The 25,761-nt window shown below is 46.8% G+C and overlaps 1 protein-coding gene across 4 annotated transcripts in view; it reads right to left on the bottom strand.

Moving 5' to 3' along the window:
- Nucleotides 1-16,623: 16,623 nt before the first annotated feature.
- srsf7a (serine and arginine rich splicing factor 7a) overlaps nt 16,624-25,761 on the bottom strand; it is a 33,607-nt gene continuing 24,469 nt past the window's right edge. For all 4 annotated transcript variants that reach the window (XM_078431201.1, XM_078431204.1, XM_078431203.1 and 1 more), the window contains 2 exons: nt 19,825-19,875; nt 16,624-17,076 (listed from right to left, as the gene is read on the bottom strand). In XM_078431201.1, the coding sequence (XP_078287327.1) occupies nt 17,022-17,076; nt 19,825-19,875 (106 nt within the window). In that variant the 3' untranslated portion in view covers nt 16,624-17,021. The remainder of the gene's footprint in view (nt 17,077-19,824; nt 19,876-25,761) is intronic.

The raw sequence follows: 25,761 nt of genomic DNA, 5'->3' as shown, positions 1-25,761 counted from the left end.
TTTCCCTTCCCTCTCTACTCCCCCCTCCCTTCCCTCCTCCCTCTCTCCCTCTGATTTGCGACCGATCCAGTGGCAACATATGAAAGACCCCTCCCCATCTTTACACAGAAACTCGCATTGAAACAAGTTGGATGTCACCCACCCCACCCCACCCCCCGCACCCCACCCCACCCCACCCCTCCTTAAACTTTATATAAGATAATAATAATAATAATAATAATAATAATATATTCCTTTATTCGTCCCACACCGGGGAAATTTACAAGTTGAGATGTCACCAAAGACAGACACAAAGTGCTGGAGTAACTCAGCAGGTCAGGCAGCATCTGTGGAGAAGGAATGGTGACGTTTCGGGTCGAGACCCTTCTTCAGACTTCAGTTTGTAATTATTTCGAACATATTTTTTATATTTCACGTGTGTGGGGGCCAATACTAAGACGGAATTAACAGGTGCAGGAGGAGGCCATTCGGCCCTTCGAGCCAGCACCGCCATTCAATATGATCATGGCTGATCATTCTCAATCAGTACCCCGTTCCTGCCTTCTCCCCATACCCCCTGACTCCACTATCCTTAAGAGCTCTATCCAGCTCTCTCTTGAATGCATTCAGAGAATTGGCCTCCACTGCCCTCTGAGGCAGAGAATTCCACAGATTCACAACTCTCTGACTGAAAAAGTTTTTCCTCATCTCCGTTCTAAATGGCCTACCCCTTATTCTTGGCCCCTGGTTCTGGACTACCCCAATATTGGGAACATGTTTCCTGCCTCTAACGTGTCCAGCCCCTTAATAATCTTATATGTTTCGATAAGATCTCCTCTCATCCTTCTAAATTCCAGTGTATACAAGCCTAGTCGCTCCAGTCTTTCAACATATGACAGTCCCGCCATTCCGGGAATTAACCTAGTAAACCTACACTGCACGCCCTCAATAGCAAGAATGTCCTTCCTCAAAGCTGGTCTCGCCCCCACTTCACACACCTTCAGTCGGCGGCTGCTGCTGGTGACACACACACACTGCTAGTGACACACACACACACACTGCTAGTGACACACACACTGCTAGTGACACACACACACACTGCTAGTGACACACACACACACTGCTATTGACACACACACACACTGCTAGTGACACACACACTGCTAGTGACACACACACACACTGCTATTGACACACACACAATTTATTCTCACAGAGGCTGGCGAATCACTGGAACTTTCCATTAAGGGGCCCTGTGGAGACAACATCACTGAGGATATTTAGTGAGGAGTTAGATGTTTCTAGGAGCAGAATTAGGCTATTCGGCCCATCAAATCCCCCTCGACTGCCTCTGCTGGGAATAGGGGTAAGGAACTGCAGGTGCTGGTTTAAACCGAAGATAGACACAAAGTGCTGGAGTAACTCAGCGGGTCAGGCAGCATCTCTGGAGAGAAGGAATGGGTGACGTTTCAGGTCAGGACCCTTTTTCAGACTGTAGAAGGGTCTCGACCCGAAAAACATCACCCGTTCCTTCTGGGAATGGGGAAACAGGTGGCTGTCGTGTACGTAACAGAGAGGGTTGTGGTCACAACGTTGGTGACCACAGCCAGTTAATTTTGGGGGAACTTTGTGTGGTGCCCAGTTGCAATATGTTTCAGCATTGAAATAACCAACTTCATATAAGCAGTGGTATATACAAAATGCTGGAGTAACTCAGCGGGTCAGGCAGCATCTCAGGAGAGAAGGAATGGGTGACGTTTCAGGTCAAGACCCTTCTTCAGACTGATATAAGAAAATAACTACGGATGCTGGTACAAATCGAAGGTATTTATTCACAAAATGCTGGAGTAACTCAGCAGGTCAGGCAGCTTCTCAGGAGAGATCTATCTGAAGAAGGGTCTCGACCCGAAACGTCACCCATCCCTTCTCTCCCGAGATGCTGCCTGACCCGCTGAGTTACTCCAGCATTTTGGGTCTACCTTCGATTTAAACCAGCATCCCCAGTTTTCTTCCTACACATTTTACTAGCTTCATAAGCAGGCTGCCTCTCAGGATGGAAAAAAAACACACAAAATCACAAAACGTGCAGGTGCCATAATGAGGCAGATTGGAAGATCGGGATGAACCCATTCCAAGTAGACAAAAGGAACTGCAAAATGCTGCTTTTGTTCTCCTCATTTGAGGAAGGACATTCTTGCTATTGAGGTTAGAGCAGATTAGGTTCACCAGGTTAATTCCCGGGATGGCGGGACTGTCGTATGATGAAGGAATGGATCGACTGGGCATTTAGAAGGATGAGAGGGGATCTTATAGAAAGATACACAATTCTTAAGGGATTGGACAGGCTAGATGCAGGGAAAATGTTCCCGATGTTGGGGGTGAAGTCCAGAACTAGGGTTCACAGTTTAAGAATAAGGGGCAGGCCATTTAGGACTGAGATGAGGAAAAACCTTTTCACCTAGAGGGTTGTGAATCTGTGGAATTCTCTGCCACAGAAGGCAGTGGAGGCCAATTCACTGGATGTTTTCAAGAGAGAGTTAGATTTAGCACTTAGGGCTAACGGAATCAAGGGATACGGGGAGAAGGCAGGAACGGGGTACTGATTGTGGATGATCAGCCATGATCATATTGAATGGCGGTGCTGGCTCAAAGGGCCACATTGCCTCCTCCTGCACCTATTTTCTGTGCTTCTATGTTTCCAACTGCATCTTGAGCCACAGCCACACCCCTTACTCTGAGATGGCAAGTTAACATGGGAATAATTACGGAAATGTGATATAACATTTTGAGAATGGAAGACAGGCAGGGCAGTGTCCCAACTCTATGCCGTTAGATAAATTTGGTCCTTGCCAAATCTACAATAGGTAACCTCAAAGAATTGAGAGACTGCTGTGTGTTCTGTTTCACAGTGATATGGCTCACACCTGACATACCTGACTGTGTCATTCAGTCCTGAACTACCACCTACCTCATTGGAGACCCTCGGACTATCTTCACTGGACTTTATATACAATAGACAATAGGTGCAGGAGGATGCCATTCGGCCCTTCGAGCCAGCACCGCCATTCAATGTGATCATGGCTGATCATCCACAATCAGTACCCCGTTCCTGCCTTCTCCCCATACCCCCTGACTCCGCTATCCTTAAGAGCTCTATCTAGCTCTCCCTTGAATGCATTCAGAGAATTGGCCTCCACTGCCCTCTGAGGCAGAGAATTCCACTATCTTGCATTAAACGCTATTCACGTTATTCCCTTTTATCCTGTACCTACACACTGCAAATGGCTCAATTGTAATCATGTATTGATTACAATGATCAATTTCCCACCTGGGATAAAGTTATAGACAATATACAATAGACAATAGGTGCAGGAGGAGGCCATTCGGCCCTTTGTGCCAGCACCGCCATTCACTATGATCATGGCTGATCATCCACAATCAGTACCCCGTTCCTGCCTTCTCCCCATATCCCTTGACTCCACTATCATTAAGAGCTCATTCACAAATTGCTGGAGTAACTCAGGAGGCCAGGCAGCATCTCAGGAGAGAAGCAATGGGTGACGTTTTGGGTCGAGACCCTTCTTCAGACTGAAGAAGGGTCTCGACCCGAAACGTCACCCATTCCTTCTCTCCTCAGATGCTGCCTGACCTGCTGAGTTACTCCAGCATTTTGTGAATAAATACCTTCGATTTGTACCAGCATATGCAGTTATTTTCTTACATCTTTAAGAGCTCCATCGTATCGTATTGCGTGGGTTTACTCCGGGTGCTCCGGTTTCCTCCCACGTCCTATCATGTCTGTATCTGTACACTATGAATGTCACAATTGTAATCATGTATTGTCTTTCCGCTGACTGGTTAGCACGCAACAAAAGCTTTTCACTGTACCTCGGTACACGTGACAATAAACTAAATTGAACTGAAGACGGCAGGTTTGCAGGTTAATTTGCCTCCAAATTATCCCCAGTGTTTCAGGAGTGAATGCGAAAGTGAGACGACATTGAACTAGTGCGAACCGGTGATCGATGGTCAACCTTAGGGTTGCCAACTGTCCCGTATTAGCCGGGACATCCCGTATTTTGGGCAAATTAGTTTGTCCCGTAAGGGACCCCCCCATGTCCCGTATTAGTTTCTATCTTTAAGTTCTATCGTATCGTTTTTTTTCCCGCTGTCTGGTCAGCACGCAACAAAAGCTTTTCACTGTACCTCGGTACACAGCACAATAAACTGAACTGAAACGGGGTTGCAGTTTTAAAAGGTTAGAGGCATATTGGACGAGCTTTGATGGGACATTGTGGTTGGCGTGGATCAGTTGGGCTGAAGGGCCTATTTCCATGCTGTATGACTCTGTTATATAAAACATCATTGAGACAGTCCCAAAGAGATTTGTTTAACTATTTCTTGAGATGAGAATGCTGTCACAAGTCCTAATATAGAGAAACAGGCCCTTCCCCATCGAGTCCACGTTGACTAGGGTTGCCAACTTCCTCACTCCCAAATACGGGACAAGATGATGTCACCGCCCCGCGCCCCACGTGACCTCACCCAGCCAGCGGCCACGTGCTCCCGCTCCACCAATGGCGGCCGCCATTGGTGGAGCGGGAGCGCGTGGCCGCTGGCTGGGTGAGGTCACGTGGGGCGCGGGGCGGTGACGTCACCCTTTGTCCCGTATTTGGGAGTGAGGAAGTTGGCAACCCTACTAGTACGGGACAAACTAATTTAGCCCAATATACGGGATGTCCCGGCTAATACGGGACAGTTGGCAACGCTAACGTTGTCCATCGATCGCCGGTTCGCACTAGTTCAATGACATCTCACTTTCGCAATCACTCCCTAAATACTGGGGGTGATTTAGAGGCCAATTAACCTTCAAACCCGCCGTCTTCAGTTCGGTTTAGTTTATTGTCACAAGGATAGTAGTTCATTGAGTTGTGATGACGATTAAGTTTCAGTTTATTGACACAGTGTGATATTTGCGTTGCACATAGAATTTGGATAATTATTTATAAACTGCATATATGTATGTTTGCACGTGTACATATATGTGTATATATGTATGTGGCGTGTGTATGGATATATGTATGTATATGCTTACACACATATACTTACACACATACTTACACACATATACTTACACACATATACTTATACACATATAGTTACACACATATACTTACACACATATACTTATATATATACACTTATATATATATATACACATATATATACATATATATATATATATATATATATATATATATATATATATATATATACATATATATACTTATGTATATATATACTTATATATATATTTATATGTAGATGAGATCAAGTTTGTGAATTAATTGATGTGTAGCAGAGAAGGGGTGGGAATAAATAAGTATATACTTATATACTTCCTCCTACTTTTCGAACATGTAAGATTTAATTTGTGTTGTTTATGAGAATTTATTCTTTGAGTTGTGTATAGGTTTATCGTTCATTTCATTTTATTGTTATTTGTTTTTGTTTTTAATCTTCTTTTGTTTTACATGTTCGAAATAACATATAAACAAACAAACAAAAGTGTACCGAGGTACAGTGAAAAGCTTTTGTTGCGTGCGAACCAGCCTGAGGAAAGACAGTACCTGATTACAATTGTGACATTCACAGTGTACAGATACAATAGACAATAGGTGCAGGAGGCCATTCAGCCCTTCGAGCCAGCACCGCCATTCAATGTGATCACGGCTGATCATTCTCAATCAGTACCCCGTTCCTGCCCTCTCCCCATACCCCCTGACTCCGCTATCCTTAAGAGCTCTATCTAGCTCTCTCTTGAATGCATTCAGATAATTGGCCTCCACTGCCTTCTGAGACAGAGAATTCCAGATTCACAACTCTGACTGAAAAAGTTTTTCCTCATCTCAGTTCTAAATGGCCTACCCCCTTATTCTTAAACGGTGGCCCCTGGTTCTGGACTCCCCCAACATTGGGAACATGTTTCCTGCCTCTAACGTGTCCAACCCCTTAATAATCTTATACGTTTCGATAAGATCTCCTCTCATCCATCTAAATTCCAATGTATACAAGCCTAGTCGCTCCAGTCTTTCAACATATGACAGTCCCGCCATTCCGGGAATTAACCTAGTAAACCTATGCTGCACGCCCTCAATAGCAAGAATATCCTTCCTCAAATTTGGAGAACAAAACTGCACACAGTACTCCAGGTGCGGTCTCACTAGGGCCCTGTACAACTGCAGAAGGACCTCTTTGCTCCTATTCTCAACTCCTCTTGTTATGAAGGCCAACATTCCATTGGCTTTCTTCACTGCCTGCTGTACCTGCATGCTTCCTTTCAGTGACCGGGTGATACATGATGGGACGCGGGTGGAAACCGGAGCACCCGGAGGAAACCCACGCAGCCACTGGGAGAACGCGCAGACTACACACAGACAGCATCTGAGGTCAGGATCGAATCCAGGTCTCTGGCACTGAGAGGCAGCAACTCTACCACTGCACTGCTTTGTGACTTTAAATGTACCATTCACAGAAATAATGCAGCAAACTCCTGTGTTCAATTACAGGTTTATTTCTGTTGATGAGGAAGTTTGCCAGATTGAACTGGAATTCGTGGACACGTGATGATCGGTACACTCACCTCCCCCAACCACCACTAATAATTAACCTGTGTTTGTCCTTGAAACATGGGTTAATTTTTGTCCTCAGGCAAGGTTGTTTAGTTTAGTTTAGAGTAGGGTTGCCAACTTCCTCACTCCCAAATACGGGACAAAAGGTGACATCACCGCCCCGCGCCCCACGTGACCTCATCCAGCCAGCGGCCACGTGCTCCCGCTCCACCAATGGCGGCCGCCCAGGTGAGGTCACGTGGGGCGCGGGGCGGTGACATCACCCTTTGTCCCTTATTTGGGAGCGAGGAAGTTGGCAACCCTACTAATGCGCGACAAGGGCGGTCCCGTACGGGACAAATTAATTTAGCCCAAAATATACAGGATGTCCCGGCTAATACGAGACAGTTGGCGACCCTCGTTTAGAGATATAACGCAGAAATAGGCCCATCGGCCCATGCAGACCAGCGATCACCCGCACACTAACGCCATCCTACACACGAGGGACAATTTACAATTGTGTTACCAAAGCCAATTAACCTACAAACCTGCACGTCTTTGGAGTGTGGGAAGAAACTGGCGCTCTAGGAGAAAACCCACGCAGGTCACTGGGAGAACGTACAAACTCCGTACAGACAGCACCCGTAGTCGGGATGGAACCCGGGTCTCTGGTGCTGTAAGGCAGCAACTCTACCGCTGCGCCACCGAGCCGAGCTGTTACCCCAGACTGAGAGGCGAGCAATGAACATTTACTGCCCCTCTTTGAATTGAACCAGTGGCCCATTCGCATCCCACATAGCCTTGACTTAACTTCTCCTTCAAATGACACCGCAAGATTCCTTTGGCTCCACACAAGTGTTGGAGGAGCTTGAATATCTGGTTCTGAGCTTGAAGCCACAATCTGTTATTAATGAAAACAAAAGCAGGAATTTTCCACCTGGGTGTTTGTGGGTGGTTTTTAGATCAACGATGCGAGGCAAAAATCAATCATATCATTTCTCATCACGGATAAAAGAGGACTATCTGAAATAGAATTAGGTGCTAAATTTAATAGAGAACATATTATTGCAATGACTGAATAAAGAAGGCAAGTGGGCAGACTGATTTGCAAGGTGACCTGTTTGTGGAACATAACTGAAACAGTGCCACCTGGTGGGCAGTGAATTAGAGGCGAGACGAGGAATTGAAGGTGCTGGAATCCTGAGTAAAATACAAAGTGCTGGAGGGTCCCAGTGGGTCAGGCAGTATCTGTGGAAGGAAATGGACAAACGACGTTTCGGGTCGGCTCCCTTCTTAAGACTGATGGAGCAGAGGATAGGATAGCTGGTGGAAACAGGGTGAGGGGGAAGGATTAGCTTTACATTGTTGTTCAGACTCAGTCCACCTTAACAAACCTGATCTCCCAGTGCTGAGCACTTCAACTCCCCCTCCCAGTCTGACCTTTCTGTCCTGGGCCTCCTCCATTGTTATAGTGAGGCCCAGCGCAAATTGGAGGAACAGCATCTCATATTTCTCTTGGGCAGCTCACACCCCAGCGGTATGAACATTGACTTCTCTAACTTCAGATAGCTCCTCTGCCCCTCTCTTTCCCCTCCCCCTTCCCAGTTCCCCCACTGTCTTCCTGTCTCTTACTACATCCTATCTTTGTCCCGCCCCCCTCCCCCGACATCAGTCTGAAGAAGGGTCTCGACCCGAAACGTCACCCATTCCTTCTCTCCAGAGATGCTGCCTGACCCGCTGAGTTACTCCAGCATTTTGTGTCTACCTCGTTGTCCAGAAATGTGCTTTTGAGTTTGCAGCCACATTAGTTGATCCTTCTGGAGTTTAGTCATTAGAGATGAAATACCTTCTGGAGTTTAGGCCCAGTGGTGCAGGGGTAGAGCTGCTTCCTTGAAGCGCCAGATAGCCGGGTTCGATCCTTACCTCAGGTGCTGTCTGTGTGGCGTTTACAGGTGCTCCGTGACTGTGTGGATTTTTCTCCGGGCGCTCCGGTTTCCTTCCACATACCAAAGACGTGTAGGTTGGTAGATCAATTGGCTTCTGTACGGTGTGTAGGATGCAAAACTAGATATCGATGGTCAGTACAGACTCGATGGGTTGGAGGGCCTGTTTCCACGCTGTATCTCTAAACCAAACTTTGATCCTTTTTATATGCAGTGATGCCTGGTTTATAATGGGCAAAGTTTGATTCTACACAACTTGCATTGAACCTGTAACCTCTGCAACATACTTAAGAGGAGCTGCTATCACTTTCTTCCAGACCATTGTCTCAGCTAAATTATTACGATTACGTGTTTATTTATAAATATACAAAACCTGTCACAACCTTTGGGCGGCACGGTGGAGATGCTGCCTGACAGAGCCAGAGACCCGGGTTCGATCTTGACCACGGGTGCTGTCTGTACGGAGTTTGTACGTTCTCTGCGTGGGTTTTCTCCGAGATCTTCAGTTTCCTCCCACAGTCCAAAGACGTGCAGGTTTGTAGGTTAATTGGCTTGGTATGAAAGTAAAATTGTCCCTAGTGTGTGTAGGATAGTGTTAGTGTGCGTGGATCGCTGGTCGGCGCGGACTTGGTGGGCCGAAGGGCCTGTTTCCGCGCTGTATCTCTAAACTAAACTAAACCATCAGACTATGAAGAAGGATCAGGACCAGAACGTCACCTATTCACGGAATGGCGGGACTGTCATATGTTGAAAGACTGGAGCGACTAGGCTTGTGTACACTGGAATTTAGAAGGATGAGAGGAGATCTTATCGAAACGTATAAGATTATTAAGGGGTTGGACACGTTAGAGGCAGGAAACATGTTCCCAATGTTGGGGGAGTCCAGAACCAGGGGCCACACAGTTTAAGAATAAGGAGTAGGCCATTTAGAACGGAGATGAGGAAAAACATTTTCAGTCAGAGAGTTGTGAATCTGTGGAATTCTCTGCCTCAGAAGGCAGTGGAGGCCAATTCTCTGAATGCATTCAAGAGGGAGCTGGATAGAGCTCTTAAGGATAGCGGAGTCAGGGGGTATGGGGAGAAGGCAGGAACGGGGTACTGATTGAGAATGATCAGCCATGATCACATTGAATGGTGGTGCTGGTTCGAAGGGCCGAAGGGCCTCCTCCTGCACCTATTGTCTATTGTCTATTCCTTTTCATGTACATCTCGGTTCCAAATGCAATGCCAATGAACCTTGGAGGGACGATGACCTTAACATGAAACTAGCATTGCACAGCATTAGTGAGTTTGGTCAATGGCGAAACCTTCCAAGGTCACGATTGAACCTGGGCCTCGGGCCTACATTTTCTCAGCTAATCGTGAGGGTGATTGGGACCAGTCAAGGGTCAATCGGTGGTAGCATTCTTGCCTCGGAACCAGAACGTTGTGGCCTCCACACCCGTCCCAGAAACCCGAACACCTAAACCAAACTCAAGCTCTTTTTGCAGGGAGTCCTATAATTTGAGAGGCACCATCTTTAGAACAAAATATTTCACGTTCATAGTGAATGCAGAATTAGAAACATAGAAAATAGGTGCAGGAGTAGGCCATTCAGACCATTCGAGCCGCTACTCAACATGATCATGGCTGATCATCCAAAATTAATACCCCATCAAGTCTACTCCGCCATTCAATTATGGCTGATCTATCTCTCCCTCCTAACCCCATTCTCCAGCCTTCTCCCCATAACCCCTGACACCCGCACTAATCAAGAATCTTACCTCTGCCTTAAAGATATCCATTGAAATATTGCATCTGCTCTCAAATGAGCATTAAAATTCCTGGGGCTATTTAGAGTACGCTTACGTATTCTAACCAAATCTTCCACCTGCTCTTTCTTCCCTGTGCTGTGTGGTATCCTGCTGACTTGCAATTTCCACAAATGATTAGTCAGACAAATAACTTTGTTAAACGTACCGTTTAAGCAAAAATAAATTGGGCCAACAGTGGGCAGTAAGGAAGTTAACTCATCATGGGCAGGTACATGGATCGGTTCAGAGGGATACTAGACCATGTGGACCCCTTGGGCCCAAACCTCACCTGCATTGGTGCAGCACCTGCTCCTCCTGCACTCCCCCCTCCCTCTCCCCCCCTCCCTCCTTCCCCTCCCCCTCTCTCCTCCCCCTCTCTCCTTCCCCTCCCTCCTCCCCCCCTTTCCCCTCCCTCCTCCCCCACTCCACCCCCTCAACCCCCCTCCCTCCCTAGGAGATAGATTTAAACTTTCAAATGTGAACAACTTAAAAAATATAACACCGATTTCAACGAAACCTCTTCCATTAGCACCAAAGGGACGACGGTGAGTAAGGTGGGCCTAAAATTGTCGCGGTGTCATGTATCGTTTTGGCTGTAGTTCAGGAACAAACAAACAAGAGTTTTTGTATATAGATGGGCCAAATGCAGGCAGGTGGGACGAGCGTAGAAGGGGCATCGTAGCATGCATGGCAAGTTGGGCTGAAGGGCCTGTTTCCACACTGTATCACTCTGTGACTCTATGAAGGGCCTGTTTCCACACTGTATCACTCTGTGACTCTATGAAGGGCCTGTTTCCACACTGTATCACTCTGTGACTCTATGAAGGGCCTGTTTCCACACTGTATGACTCTACGACACCATGGTTGTACTGACTGGGCATTTTCAGAATGAAAAACAAAATTACAATCCCTCCTCCCGGCTGTAAACCCTGTAAATTCTTATCTCAAAAATCTAACCTGTCTCCTCAGACAGCTGGAAGGTAAATAGTCGCGACTACTGTGCAACGTGCATCTGCTAACATTGCCGAGGTCAAACTGACGAAAGTAATGGGGAAATGTTGCAAGGTTGCAGAACCTTCAATCCTCAGTTTAGTTTAGAGATACAGCGCTGAAACAGGCCTTTGGCTCACCGAGTCCGCGCCGACCAGCGATCCCCGCACACTAGGGACAATTTACAATTATACCAAGCTGGTGCAGCGGTAGAGTTGCCGCCTCACAGCGAATGCAGTGCCGGAGACCCAGGTTCAATCCCGACCATGGGCGCTGTCTGTAAGGAGTTTGTACGTTCACCTGCGTGGGTTTTCCCCGAGATCTTCGGTTTCCTCCCACACTCCAAAGACGTGCAGGTTTGTAGGTTAATTGGCTTGGTAAATGTAAAAATTGTCCCTAGTGGGTTTAGGATAGTGTTAGTGTGTGGGGATCGCTGGTCGGCGTGGACCCGGTGGGCCGAAGGGCCTGTTTCCGCACTGTGTATTAGCCAACAAACCGGCACGTCGTTGGAGTTTGTGGGAGGAAACCGGGGCTCCCGGAGAAAACCCACACAGAACGTACAAACTCCGTACAAACAGCGCCCGTAGTCAGGATCGAACAGTGGCTTCTCTGTTGCTGTGCCACTGTTAGAAGAGTGTTCCGGGAGTTATTTAGCAACACTGGGCCCGTGTGTAGGGGAGGGCTGGTTGTTGTGAGTATGAGAAGGTCATGCATCATTATCCATTGCTCTGCTGAATATCAAAACTGGGCAACAAACCAGCTAAAGGCAAAAAAAAATGTTTACACTGAGCGCTCTGGGTACGATAGCCACAAACTTTCACCTTGCACTTCACTCCGTTATCCTTTCAACCCAACTTCCCGTGAGATAGACACTTCACGCCAATGTATTCCCCAGCATGTTTCAAAGTTAACCTGCTAACACTGAATTCTCAGTCCATATTTGCTCATCCCAGAAGGGCAGTAAATGGCTGTAAAACTGGATGCATTTAAAGTTAAGTTTCAAAATCAAGTTGCTGCCTTCAGAGATGAAAAGTGGATTTGTTTCAATATGACAAAATCTGATATATATTTAACATTTTCCCAGCTGTTTTTACCTACTCTCTGGCATTGCACCTCCTGGAATCAGAAGAACTGTAGCCAGTCAAAAAGAACGCCTCAGACAGTCAGAGGATGAAGGACACCCCTTACATGACCACAGCAGGTCAGGCAGCATATCAGGAGAGAAGGAATGGGTGACGTTTCGGGCCGAGACCCTTCTTCAGACTGAAGAAGGGTCTCGACCCGAAACGTCACCCATTCCTTCTCTCCTGAGATGCTGCCTGACCCGCTGAGTTACTCCAGCATTTTGTGAATAAACACCTTCCATTTGTACCAGCATCTGCAGTTATTTTCTTACCTTACATGACCGTCCTTTGCTACCTCAGCGTTTGAAATCACGCAGAAGTTTCCTCTCTTCTGTCCATCCCCTGGACTGCAGTGCATTCGTCCAGAAGGCTCAAACTCTGGGAAGAGACACTAGAGAAATCTCCGGAAGACACTCACACGGCAATCGATCCCTCTGAGAAACTGCTACCAGGTTCCGACCAGCCGTGGATAACCTGGCGTGGTCTCAACAGACTGCAGACAGGCAAATCGAACGTGCTGAAGTGGGGCACACTGAAGATGAGGCAGACTGCAAGTGTGGACGGGGCCTCCAGATTATGGAACATCTCCTGAGCTGTGACATGCTGCATGACACACGCACTGTAAAGGATCTTGTAGAGGCCAGCCACGTGGCACTAAAATTTGCTCGCCCTTGGCAAACAGCTGTGCGATGACACGAGTGAATAAGCTGTTTGGACAATAAGATTTAATGGGCTTGAATGCAGGAAATGGAGTAGACAATTGACAATAGGTGCTGGAGGCCATTCGGCCCTTCGCGCCAGCACTGACATTCACTGTGATCATCCACAATCAGTACCCCGTTCCTGCCTTCTCCCCATACCCCTTGATTCCGCTATCTTTAAGAGCTCAGTTATGTTACTACAGGGGCTTCCTAGATTATGAATGATCTCATTTAGTGGAAATACAGTGGGTCAGCCACTGTGGAGGGAATGGACCGACGACATTTTGGGTGAGGATCCTGCTTCAGATGTTATCTGTCCATTTTCCTCTACCAATGCCGACCGGCTCAGTTCCAGCATAAATGGACAGCTGACATTTATGGGTTGGGACCCTTATTTACTGAAGAATGGTCCTTACCTGAAACATCGTGTGTTCATTTCCCCCCACAGATGCTGTCTGACCTGTCGAGTTCTTCCTGCAGATTTTTTTTTAAAAATATACACGCTGTGGACCCAACTTCCATTCTTTGTATTCATTCACAATTTAATTGCATGCCTTAGGGTCGGTCCACACCATGGCATGCAGACCAAAGCACAGCCACCTACCTCCAAACTAAGTGTGCAGATGCTGGCTTACACACAACGACACAAGTGCTGGAGTTACTCAGCAGGTCAACTCATAGAAGCTTGTCCGAGGAAGGGTTCCGACCCAAAAAGTCAATAGACAATAGGTGCAGGAGTAGGCCATTCGGCCCTTCGAGCCAGCACCACCATTCAATGTGATCACGGCTGATCATCCACAATACCCCGTTCCTGCCTTCTCCCCACACCCCCTGACTCCGCTATCTTTAAGAGCTCTATCTAGCTCTCTCGTGAAAGTATCCAGAGAATTGGCCTCCACTGCCTTCTGAGGCAGAGAATTCCACAGATTTACAACTCTCTGACTGAAAACGATTTACCTCATCTCCGTTCTAAATTTCCCACCCCTTATTCTTAAACTATGGCCCCTGGTTCTGGACTCCCCAAACATTGGGAACATGTTTCCTGCCTCTAATGTGTCCAACCCCTTAATAACTTTATATGTTTCGATAAGATCCCCTCTCATCCTGCTAAATTCCAGTGTATATAAGCCTAACCGCTCCAGTCTTTCAACATACGACAGTCCCGCCATTCCGGGAATTAACCTAGTAAATTCTGTATCCCTGGCTATCTGCTGTAAACTTTCATGTCTTTGCTAATGAAAAATATTTTTAAGGGATAAGACGATTTTAAAATTCTCACTTCTACTACCGTGTTAGAGACTCATTACCCTCACGAAAAAAGCCTGCCTGATCTAAAATGGGTCTTTCAATTTTAAATAATCACCTCCATTTTAGAATTCCCCCACAGATAAAACATTCTGTCCACGTCCGACCTGATAAGACCTATCAGGGTTTTATGTGTGGGAAAGAACTGCAGATGACGGTTTACACCGAAGATAAGAGACAAACAGTTGGAGTAACTCAGCGGGCCAGGCAGCATCTCTGGAGAAAAGGAATGGGTGACTTTAGGGTTGAGACGGGTCTGAAGAAGGGTCTCGATCCGAAATGTCACCTATTCCTTTGCTCCAAAGATGCTGCCTGACCCGTTGAGTTACTCCAGCTTTTTGTGTCCATTCCAGGTGTTAGTCGTGTAATCCACCACTGAACTGCCTCCAACCCATTAACATTCTTCCTCAAATAAGGAGACCACAACAGCACATTGCACTCCCAATGTGGTCTCACCAATGCCCTGTATAACTACGCACAACTTCCCACTTTTTGTACTCAGTTCCCCTTTCATTAAACAATCACACTTTGTGCTCGGCCTGCCAGATCTCCTGGTTGCCAACCATTTTAACGCCCCTACCCCTGCCCTGGACCTCCTCCACGCCAGTGAGGCCACACGCAAACTGGAGGAACAGCACCTCATATCCCGCGTGAGTTGCTTACAACCCAACATATGAACACTGAATATTAAATAACCAACCCACAACAGGCTCCTTCCCCTCCCACCATTAACAATGGATGCACAATTTTTCTATCCGAGCTTAACAATTCACAATTCTTTATCCTATCCAGTCTCTTCGTCTCTGGCCTTTGTCCAACTACCTGCCTTGCAAACAGCCCGTCACCTGCGTTCACCTATTACTGTCCATGCTCTGTCCCTCTCTCTCTCCCAGCTTTCTTTCCCATCCTCCCCCCACAATCTGAAGAAGGGTTCTGACCTGAATCGTTACCGATCCAGTACTCCAGATGCAGTTACTCCATCATTTTAGATTCAACCCTGACTGAAGAAATCCTCCTTCAGCTTCATGTGTGGGAAAGAACTGCAGATGCTGGCTTAAATCGAAGGGAGGCCCATTCCTTCTCTCCAGAGATGCTGCCTGTCCTGCTGCTTTACTCCAGCATTTTATGTCAAACCTTCCCATTAGCTTAACGTTGGCAAAAATAAAGCTGCCCTCTGAAGGGGAGAGATGCATTCTCTTGGCTTGTGGGGTTAAGGTTTGGATAGAGTGAATGTGGAGAGGAGGTTTCCACTAGTGGGAGAGTCTAGGACCAGAGGTCACAGCCTCAGAATTAAATGACATTTCTTTAGGAAGATGTGAAGAGGTTATTTCTTTAATCAGAGGATGGTGAATCGGTGGAATTCATTGCCACTGAAAGCTGTGGTGGCCAGACCAATGGATATTTTTAAGGCGGAGATTGATAGATTCTTGATCTGTACAGGTGTCAGAGGTTATGGGGAGAAGGCAGGAGAATGGGGTTGAGAGGGAGCGATAGACAATAGGTGTAGGAGGAGGCCATTCAATGTGATCATGGCTGATTATCCACAATCAGTACCCCGTTCCTGGCTTCTCCCCATACCCCCTGACTCCGCTATCCTTAAGAGCTCTATCTAGCTCTCTCTTGAATGCATTCAGAGAATTGGCCTCCACTGCCTTCTGAGGCAGAGAATTCCACAGATTCACAACTCTCTGACTGAAAATGTTTTTCCTCATCTCCGTTCTAAATGGCCTACCCCTTATTCTTAAACTGTGGCCCCTTGTTCTGGACTCCCCCAACATTGGGAACATGTTTCCTGCCTATAACGTGTCCAACCCCTTAATAATCTTATACGTTCGAATAAGATCCCCTCTCATCCTTCTAAATTCCAGTGCATACAAGATAGATCAGCCATGATTGGATGACGGAGTAGACTTGGCCCAATTCTGCTCCTATATCTCATGAACATAACATGAACATAAAGCACATTGAGCTCTTGCAAACAAATCACCAAGCTAGATTTGCCTGCCTTCTAGGCAGGCGAGGGAGAGGGGAGGGGAGAGGGTGCTGCAGGGAAAGGGGAGGGGAGGTAGAGAGGATGCTGCACCAATGCAGGAGAGGTTTGGGCCCAACGGGTCCACTTGGTCTAGTACCATTCTAATACCGAGCAGAGAGCACATTTTATTTATTTTTTATTGGGAATTGGAAGGGAGAAAAAAAAAATGACAAAAACACTTAACTAGTTATGAAGCGTTAGAAATTCCCCATTTTAAACTTCATAACATTAGCTGCACACACACACTGCCACAAATTCACTGAAGCAGAATCTCCTTACTCTGATAAAGATGTAAAATTTAATACAAAGAAATGCGAGCTGTTTACTGTACCCCCCCCCTGACAGCTGATAACGCTGCTCCTCGTAGAAGCTGTACAGTTTATTTCACAACATTCAATTATAACGTTTACATGGACCAAATGAAGAGCTGTGACATTTCTCCGTGGAATGCATGCATATAAAAAGGCACTAAAACATCTAGGTTAGTTAAAAGGTTGTCAGGCGCTGAGGGCCACACTGCCGCACTCTTCACAACGTTCTGCTTCAATCATCTCTCGCGGGATTTGGACTCTTCCGAGAACTTTCTGATGGGGAACGGCTGGGTTGGGGAGGAGGAAAACAGAAAAGAATCCTGTCAATGGGTTGTGTAGGAAGGAACTGCAGATGCTGGTCCAAAGCAAAGAGAGACACAAAGTGCTGGAGTAACTCAGCGGGACAGGCGGCGTCTCTGGACAGAAGGAATGGGCGGCGTTTTGTCCAATGTCGCCCATTCTTTCTCTCCAGAGATACTCCAGCATTTTGTGCCTATCAATGGAGCTCTGTTCAATTTTCCACAATGCTGCTCTTAGCCTATTCTTGTTGTCAAGCTGGAAAGAATGCAGATAAGATTTACCAGTATGTTGCCAGGACTCGAGGGTCTCAGCTATAGGGAGAGGTTGAAGTGTGAAAACACACACTGCCAGATTCAGTGACAATTTATTCCCAGCTGTTATCAGGCAACTGAATCATCCTACCACAACCAGAGAGCAGTGCTGAACTACTATCTAACTCTTCGGTGACCCGTGGACTATCCTTGATCGGACTTTGCTGGCTTTACCTTGCACTAAACGTTATTCCCTTATCATGTATCTCTACATTGTAATGGCTCGATTGTAATCATGTATTGTCTTTCTGCTGACTGGATAGCACGCAACAAAAGCTTTTCACTGTACCTTGGTACATGTGACAATAAACTAAACTGGGCAGGCTAGGACTGTATTCCTTGGAGCACAGGAGGATGAAAGGTGATCTTATATCGGTGTATATGATCATGTGGGGAATAGATACGGTAGATGCACAGAATCTTTTACCCAGAGTAGAGGAATCAAAAACCAGAAGTCAGAGGTTTAAGGTGAGGGGGAAAAGATTTTAAAGGAACCTTTTTCCGCATAGTGGTTGGGAGTATGTGGAATGAGCCGCTGGAGGAGGTAGTTGAGGCAGGAGCTAAAACAATATTTAAAAGACATTTGGTCAAGCACATGGATAGGAAAGGTTTAGAATATGGGGCAAACACAGCGGAGATGGGGCACCGTGGTCGGCATGGGAAAGCTGGGCTGAAGGGCCTGTTTCCGTGATGTATGATCCTATGACATGCATCCACCAGCCCCCTCTTCATTGCTTCCACTGGTTATTAGTTTTCCTTCACTCCCCAGTAAAGTTAAACATTTCCTTCACTCCCCAGTAAAGTTAAACATTTATAAAGATGTAAAATTTAATACAGAAAAATTTAATACAAATACTTGTTAAGTTGCTTAAGTCTAATCCGAGTCCAAATCCCTAAAATCCACCCTAATTCTTCATCTGTCTGACTTGATGAACCAAACCCCACGTGGGAAACCATGCCTCATCTTGCAGTCCTCGTGCACTGCAATGATCCCCTTTACGCCCAAACCCTTTCACACCCAGCCTGTTCTCTCAAGGAGAGGCTGCAAATTCAGAGTGGCTCAGCGGATAAATGGGGATTGGTGGGGGTTGCAGGGCAAGCGGGTAGCAACCTGGGTAACATAGTCAAGGATTAACAACCGTGACATGATCACGTGACATGGCATCCATTATTCAGGAACACACGTCAAAACTACTTGGCAACTTCCTACCTTTTTGGCCCCAATGCAACTAGTAAGAAAAGCCCATATGGGTCCATTCAACAAGACCATGACTGATCTGATAGTTTGGCTCATCTCCCTCTGCAACAAAGAGCTTTTAAACGCTGATAAAACTCAGCAAGTCCGCGAAGCATCGGTTGAAGGAGAAACGATTAAGGTTTTGGGCGTGCAACAATTCGTCAGAAATGCAAACTGGAAACACTGACCATTTTTCTTTCCACAAATGCCCCCTGAGTGTCTCCAGCATTTTCAGTTTTTTTATTTCAGATCAGCTGCAGTTTTTGTTTTATATTTTCCCAAATATTCTCTCCTGCCTGTAACTCTGGATGATGAGAAATGCAACCATCTGCTTTTGCCTTGAATGGGATCAACAACTCAGCATTTTTCCTTCCACAAAATTCTTGATTAGTACAGGTGTCAGAAGTTATGGGGAGAAGGCAGGAGAATGGGGTTAGAGATAGAACAGCCATGATTGAATGGTGGAGTAGACTTGATGGGCCGAATGGCCTCCTTCTCCACCTATCACTTGTGACCTAAATGCCCCCTGACGGTCTCCAGCATTCTGATTTGATTTCAGATCAGCTTTAGCTTTTGTCACCATCTAGTATAAAGAATCATGAAGATTCACAATCCTCCATCCAATCCCCTAATCACAGTTTTAAATGGACCTACCTTTATTCTGTGAACAATTTCCCCAGCTCTACAATTTTTCACTGGGGGAATATTTGCACTGCATTTATCCCATGTTGCATTTATCCCATGTCGGCTGCGGCTCGGCCGCGGGACTTTACATCGCTGGTGCGGCTCGGCCGCGGGGCCTTCCATCGCCCGGCGCGGCCGCGGGACTTAGCTGCGCGCGGTACGGCCGCTGGGCCTTCCGTCGCTCGGCTCGGGATGTTTCAGCGCCCGGTGCGGCTCGGCCGCGGGGACTTGGGCGTGGGGAAGAGAGCGGAAGTTTTGTTGCCTCCATCACAGTGAGGGGGTGTTTGGAGTCACTGTGATGGATGTTTGTGTTGGGGTTATGTGTCTTGTGTTCTTTTTTTGTGTGACTGCTGGTAACGTAATTTCGTTCGGTACCTCGGTACCGAATGACAAATAAAGCTCTGTATTCTGTATGTATGTTGGAATCTTAGGTTTCAATAAAATCAAATCAACTCTGCTAAATTCCAAAGTAGTTTTGAACGTCCAAAATGGATGCCTCTTACCTTTCTCGTTTCATAGAAAGAGACCTTGATCGAGACCTTGATCTTGACGGGCTGAAAAAAAGGAGAAATATTATAACTCAATATATCTCAACTCTACAGAGCACCAATCTCATCATAAGCACTCACACTGTACCGCCATTCACAGCACAGAACTCACCAATGCCAACATATCTTTCCTGTAATGGGGTGACCAGAATTGAATGCAATGCTCCAGATGCGGCCTAACCAAAGTCTTATAGACCTGCATCGTGACTTCCTGACTCACATTCAATGCTACTAGTAATGAAGGTAGGCATTTCAAATGCCTTCTTAACCACCCTATCGACTTCACAAGATCATAAGTGATAGGAGCAGAATTAGGCCATTCGACCCATTGAGTCTACTCCGCCATTCAATCATGGCTGATCTATCTCTCCCTCCTAACCCCATAACCTGTGACATCCTTACTAATCAAGAATCTATCTATGCTTTAATATTATAACTCCATATATCTCAACTCTACAGAGCACCAATCTCATCATAAGCACTCACACTGTACCGCCATTCACAGCACTGATCAATGTTCCACCAGTCACAGCTTTAACCACACTTTGTCACATACAGACCCAAGCACAATATAACCAACAACATTACCTGTTCCTTTTCTCTGGAGTTGCTGCCTGACCCGCTGGGCTACTCCTGCACTTTGTGTCCACAACCAATTCATTTGCAATTTAACTTGAATTGCGACTACATCTCTCAAAGTAGCAACCATTTTGCTCACCACTCTGATCATATTACAGCCAAAAGATATTTCTGAAGAAGGGTCTCGACCCGAAGCTCCAGAGATGCTGCCTGTCCCGCTGAGTGACTCCAGCTTTTTGTGTCTATCTTGGGTTTAAACCCGCCTCTGCAGCTCCTTCCTGCTTTTCTGCGGGCTCTGCACATCTTCAGCTGTCATAGGGCACAGAACAGCACAGCAACCGGCCCTTCAGCCCACAAGGTTTGTGCCCAACATGTTGCCAAGATAAACTGAGCGCGTCTGCCAATCCATGATCCATATCCCGCTATTCCCAGCACTTCCACTTGCCTATCCAAAAGCTTTTTAAACTGCACTCATATCTACCTCCACCTCCACCACGACCCCTTGCAGTGCGTTTCTGGCCCCCGTCACTCTGTGTAAAAAAACTTTCTGGGGACATCTCCATTAAACGTCTCTTCCCCCCCCCCCCCCCCCCCCCTCACCGTACTGCTATGCCATCTAGCATTGGACATACACACCCTGGGAAAAAGGTTCTGGCTGTCAAGGGTTATGGGGAGAAAGCAGGAAAACGAGATTAGGAGGCAGAGATCAGACATGATTGAATGGTGGAGTAGACTCGATGTGCCAGGTGGCCTAATTGTAAACCTGTCCACCCTGTCGATGCCTCACAATTTCTATACTTCTATCAAGTCTATCTTCAATCTCTGACGATCCTGATAAAACAATCCAATATTATCCAACCTCTCCTGGTAGCTGAAACTCTCTAATCGTGGCAGCATTTCTGGTAAATCTCCAACGCCTCCATATCTTTCCTGTGATGGGGTGACCAGAATTACATGCAATGCTCCAGATGTGGCCTAACCAAAGTCCTGTCGACCTGCCTCGTGACTTCCTGACTCACATTCAATGCCACTAGTAATGAAGGTAGGCATTTCAAGTGCCTTCATAACCACCCTATCTACTTCACAAGATCATAAGTGATGGGAGCAGAATTAGGCGATTCGACCCATCGAGTCTACTCTGCCATTCAATCATGGCTGATCTATCTCTCTCTCCTAACCCCTTAACCTGTGACATCCTTACTAATCAAGAATCTATCTTGATTCTGTGGAGTGTGGAGAGTGTCCAGCTTCAAGTTTCTGGGCACCCACATTTCAGAGGACCTAACATGGTGCAATAACACTGCTGCGCTGGTCAAGAAGGCACAGCAACGACTGTTCCACCTAAGAACACTGAAAATGTCTGGTCTACCCCAACAGCTGCAAAGAGAGCATCCTAACACATGGCATCCCTGTGTGGTACCTCAGCTGCACGGAGGCAGAGAGGAGAGCTCTTCAGTGGGTAGTCCATAGAGCTCAGAGGACCATCAGAACACAGCTACCAGCCTTGGAGGGCATCTACAACACACGATGCCTCAGAAAAGCCACCAGCATCTACAAAGACTCTTCACACCCCTGCAACAGTCTGTTCGAACTTCTACCATCGGGCAGACAATACAAGGCCTTCTACGCCCGCACCTCCAGACTCAGGAACAGCTTCATCCCCAGGGCCATAGCTGCAATGAACCGGTCCTGCTGAGCCGGATGGTCACATCGCACAGTGAACCGGCACAGATCTACTTGCACTTTATTCTGTTTTAAAACTGTTCTAATTTGTTTCATTGGGTTGTTTAAATTAATACTGACTAGCTAATTAATTTATTGCATCGTATGGGAGGCGCATTCCCAATCTCGTTGTACTCCTGTACAATGACAATAAAGATATATTGTATTGTATTGATCTGTGCCTTAAATATACCCACTGACTTGGCCACAACCTGCTGTGGCATATAATTCCACAGATTCACCACACTCTGACTAAACAAAATCCTCATCTCCTTCCTAAAAGAACATCCTTTAATTCTGAGGCTATAACTAGTTCTAGACTCTCCCACCAGTGGAAACATCCTCTCCACATCCACTCTATCCAAGCCTTTCACTATTCGGCACGTTTCAATGAGGTCCCCCCTCATCCTTCTAAACTCCAGCAAGTACAGGCCCAGTGCCGACAAACACTCATCATAGGTTAACCCACTCATTCCTGGGATCATTTCTTTGTAAACCTCCTCTGGATCCTCTCCAGAGCCAGCACATCGTTCCTCAGATATGGGGCCCAAAATTGCTCACAATATTCCAATACTTGTCAAGCAAGCTCGCACTGTTTGAATCCACAGCAATTTGGTGAACTGACCAAAAAATGATCTACTTTTAATTTTTCATTTACTAATGAAACAGATAAGATGCTTCTCAGATTTCAGGCTCTGTGGTTGGCGGCAGACATGGAAAGAGGTCATGGGGTGCAGATACATGCCAGAACAAAGTACTGTCTTCAGCACCTGGAGTATGGAGGGTCACAAGGTCCAGGTAAGAAACCAGCACATCAAACGTCTACAGCATTGACCTTAAACCATAGAGGACACTCTCTCAGCCCAGCCCAGCCAGCCATGACGGTACAGAATCCAATCTTTGTCAACGCTTCCATCACACTCCCCGAGATTGTCTCAGTCTCAGAGCAAACCCACCAGAAATGGTAGCACCACAATGCAGTACAGGTCAACCACCCACTTTCCGCCTTACGAGGGTCAGTGAGCGCTATTTAGATGTGGAGACTTTGAACCAACACCCCAGACATCTGGTGAAATAGCACAGAACCAGCCATTTAAAGGGGAGTACTAAATTAATGTCAGGGCACAAAGGGAGGGGAATTCGGAGAATTCAATATCCAAATAGTTTCATCAAACAGAACAGAAATCCAAGATAGACACAAGAAGCTGGAGTAACTCAGACTAAAGTAGGATCTCGACCCGAAATGTCACCATTTACTCCAGAGATGCTCTCTGACCCGTTGAGTTACTCCAGCTTTTTGTGTCCATCGTCAGTTTAAACCAACATCTGCAGTTCCTTCCTACACAGAACAGAAATTCACCATGTTACCACACAAGACTATCACTAAGATCTCAATAAAGACATTTTCACTATCAGTAATTTCAATAAAGTGCACACAGGGGCAACATAAAGGCATTGCCAAGATGTTTCCCAGGCAGCATGTCTTATGTTTCCACCTACACCCATTCTGAGAGAGTTCCTATTGAACCTTTATATGGTGAATCGATGACTTACTGTAAGGCACCCCAACTCAATCCCAAGTTAACCAAAATCTGCTAGGTTAGACCCAGTGTCGCTAGGATTTTGAAAGGAACAACAACCTTTAAAGAACCTATATTAAAATGAAATCTCGTCACACTCTGCAGAAACTACTATTAAGATTTGACACTAAACCACACAAGATATTAGATAGATGACCAAATACTTAGTCAAAGTAAGTTACAAAGTGCACTGTAAAAAGAAAGCAAGTCAGTGGTTTGGAAATAATTCCCGAGCTTAGCCATCCATATTCGGTGTAATTAGAAAAGGGTAAAACAGGAACAGGTTTAAACAAGAGGGATTTGAAAACAAAGGTGAAAATTACAAAGTGCAAGACTGGAAATCAATGTAGGTTAGCAAACTTTTTATTCACAAAATGCTGGAGTAACTCAGCAGGTCAGGCAGCATCTCGGGAGAGAAGGAATGGGTGACGTTTCGGGTCGAGACCCTTCTCGAAACTGTTAGCCATCCTTACATGGGTCTCGACCCGAAACGTCACCCATTCCTTCTCTCCCGAGATGCTGCCTGACCTGCTGAGTTACTCCAGCATTTTGTGAATGAAGCCATCCTTACATGACCCAAAACCACAGTAATGTGGTCGGCTCTCAGATATGCTCTGACATAGTCACGGTGGTGCAGTGGTAGAGTTGCTGCCTTACAGCCCTTGCAGTGCCGGAGACCCGGGTTCCATCCCGACTACAGGTGCTGTCTGTACGGAGTTTGTACGTTCTACCCATGGGGTTTCTCCGAGATCTTTGGTTTCCTCCCACACTCCAAAGATGTGCAGGTGTGTAGGTTAATTGGCTTGGTTTATGTGTAAAATTGTCCTTAGTGTGTGGAGGATAGTGTTAATGTGCGGGGATCGCTGGTCGGTGCGGACTCGGTGGGCCGAAGGGCCTGTATTTCTAAACTAAACCAAAAACTAACGCTGACTGCGTCACAAGATCCAGGTAAGAAATTTGCACATCTAACTTCTACAGCATTGTCCCTAAACTGAGAGGACTCTCGCTCAGCCTAGTCCAGCCTGCTATAATGATACAGAATCCAATCTTTGTCATCGAGGGTTGCCAACTTCCTCACTCCCAAATATGGGACAAGGGGACGTCACCGCCCCGCGCCCCACGTGACCTCACCTAGCCAGCAGCCACGTGCTCCCGCTCCAATGGCTTCCACCATTGGTGGAGTGGGAGCACATGGCCGCTGGCTGGGTGAGGTCACGTGGGGCGCGGGGGCGGTGACATCGCCCTTAGTCCCGTATTTGGGAGTGAAGAAGTTGGCAACCCTAGTTCCATCCCACTCCTCGGGATTTTCCCAGTCTCAGCGACGGAGCAAACACACCACATTGTGGTACAGGTCCACCACCGACTTTCCGGCACCCATGATTCCAGAGCCTTTCTGGGCTATCCGTTTTGCAGGACCAACAGAGATCATGGCCTTGGAGGGAGGGGGGGGGGCCGAGATACCGGCCAGCAAAGCCAGCCATGGGAACGGACCTGCCAGCTCCGGCAGAGCACCGACCACGGAGGGCGGTGGGGGATTAGACCACGCATCGGTGAGGAAGCGCCCAATGAGGTAGAGATCAACTGCCTCACCCGGCCTATGCACCACATTTTCAGGGGGACCTTTGGGGGGAAAGGGGGTATCCATTATCCACCATTGTCTGGATTAAAGGGGGGGGCTGGACCACCAGTTGTCAGAAAATCGCTGGTGGACTGTACATAAATGGGAAGGAATGGCCCTGGAGTTTTTAAGAGCGGAAACAGGCCCTTCAGCTCACCGAGTCCGCGCCGACCAGCGATCCCCGCACATTAACACGATCCTATACCCACTAGGGACAATTTTTACATTGACCAAGCCAATTAACCTACAAACCTGGAGTGTGGGAGGAAACCGAAGATCTCGGAGAAATCCCACGCAGGCCACGGGGAGAACGTACAAACTCCGTACAGTACCCGTAGTCGGGATGGAACCCGGGTCTCCGGCGCTGCATTCGCTGTAAGGCAGCAGCTCTAC

This window comes from Rhinoraja longicauda, chromosome 41 (assembly GCF_053455715.1).
Source record: "Rhinoraja longicauda isolate Sanriku21f chromosome 41, sRhiLon1.1, whole genome shotgun sequence".
In the NCBI taxonomy this organism is placed as follows: domain Eukaryota; kingdom Metazoa; phylum Chordata; class Chondrichthyes; order Rajiformes; family Arhynchobatidae; genus Rhinoraja; species Rhinoraja longicauda.
Note: the sequence above shows the minus strand (reverse complement) of the source record. Positions and strands in the feature narration are given on the sequence as shown.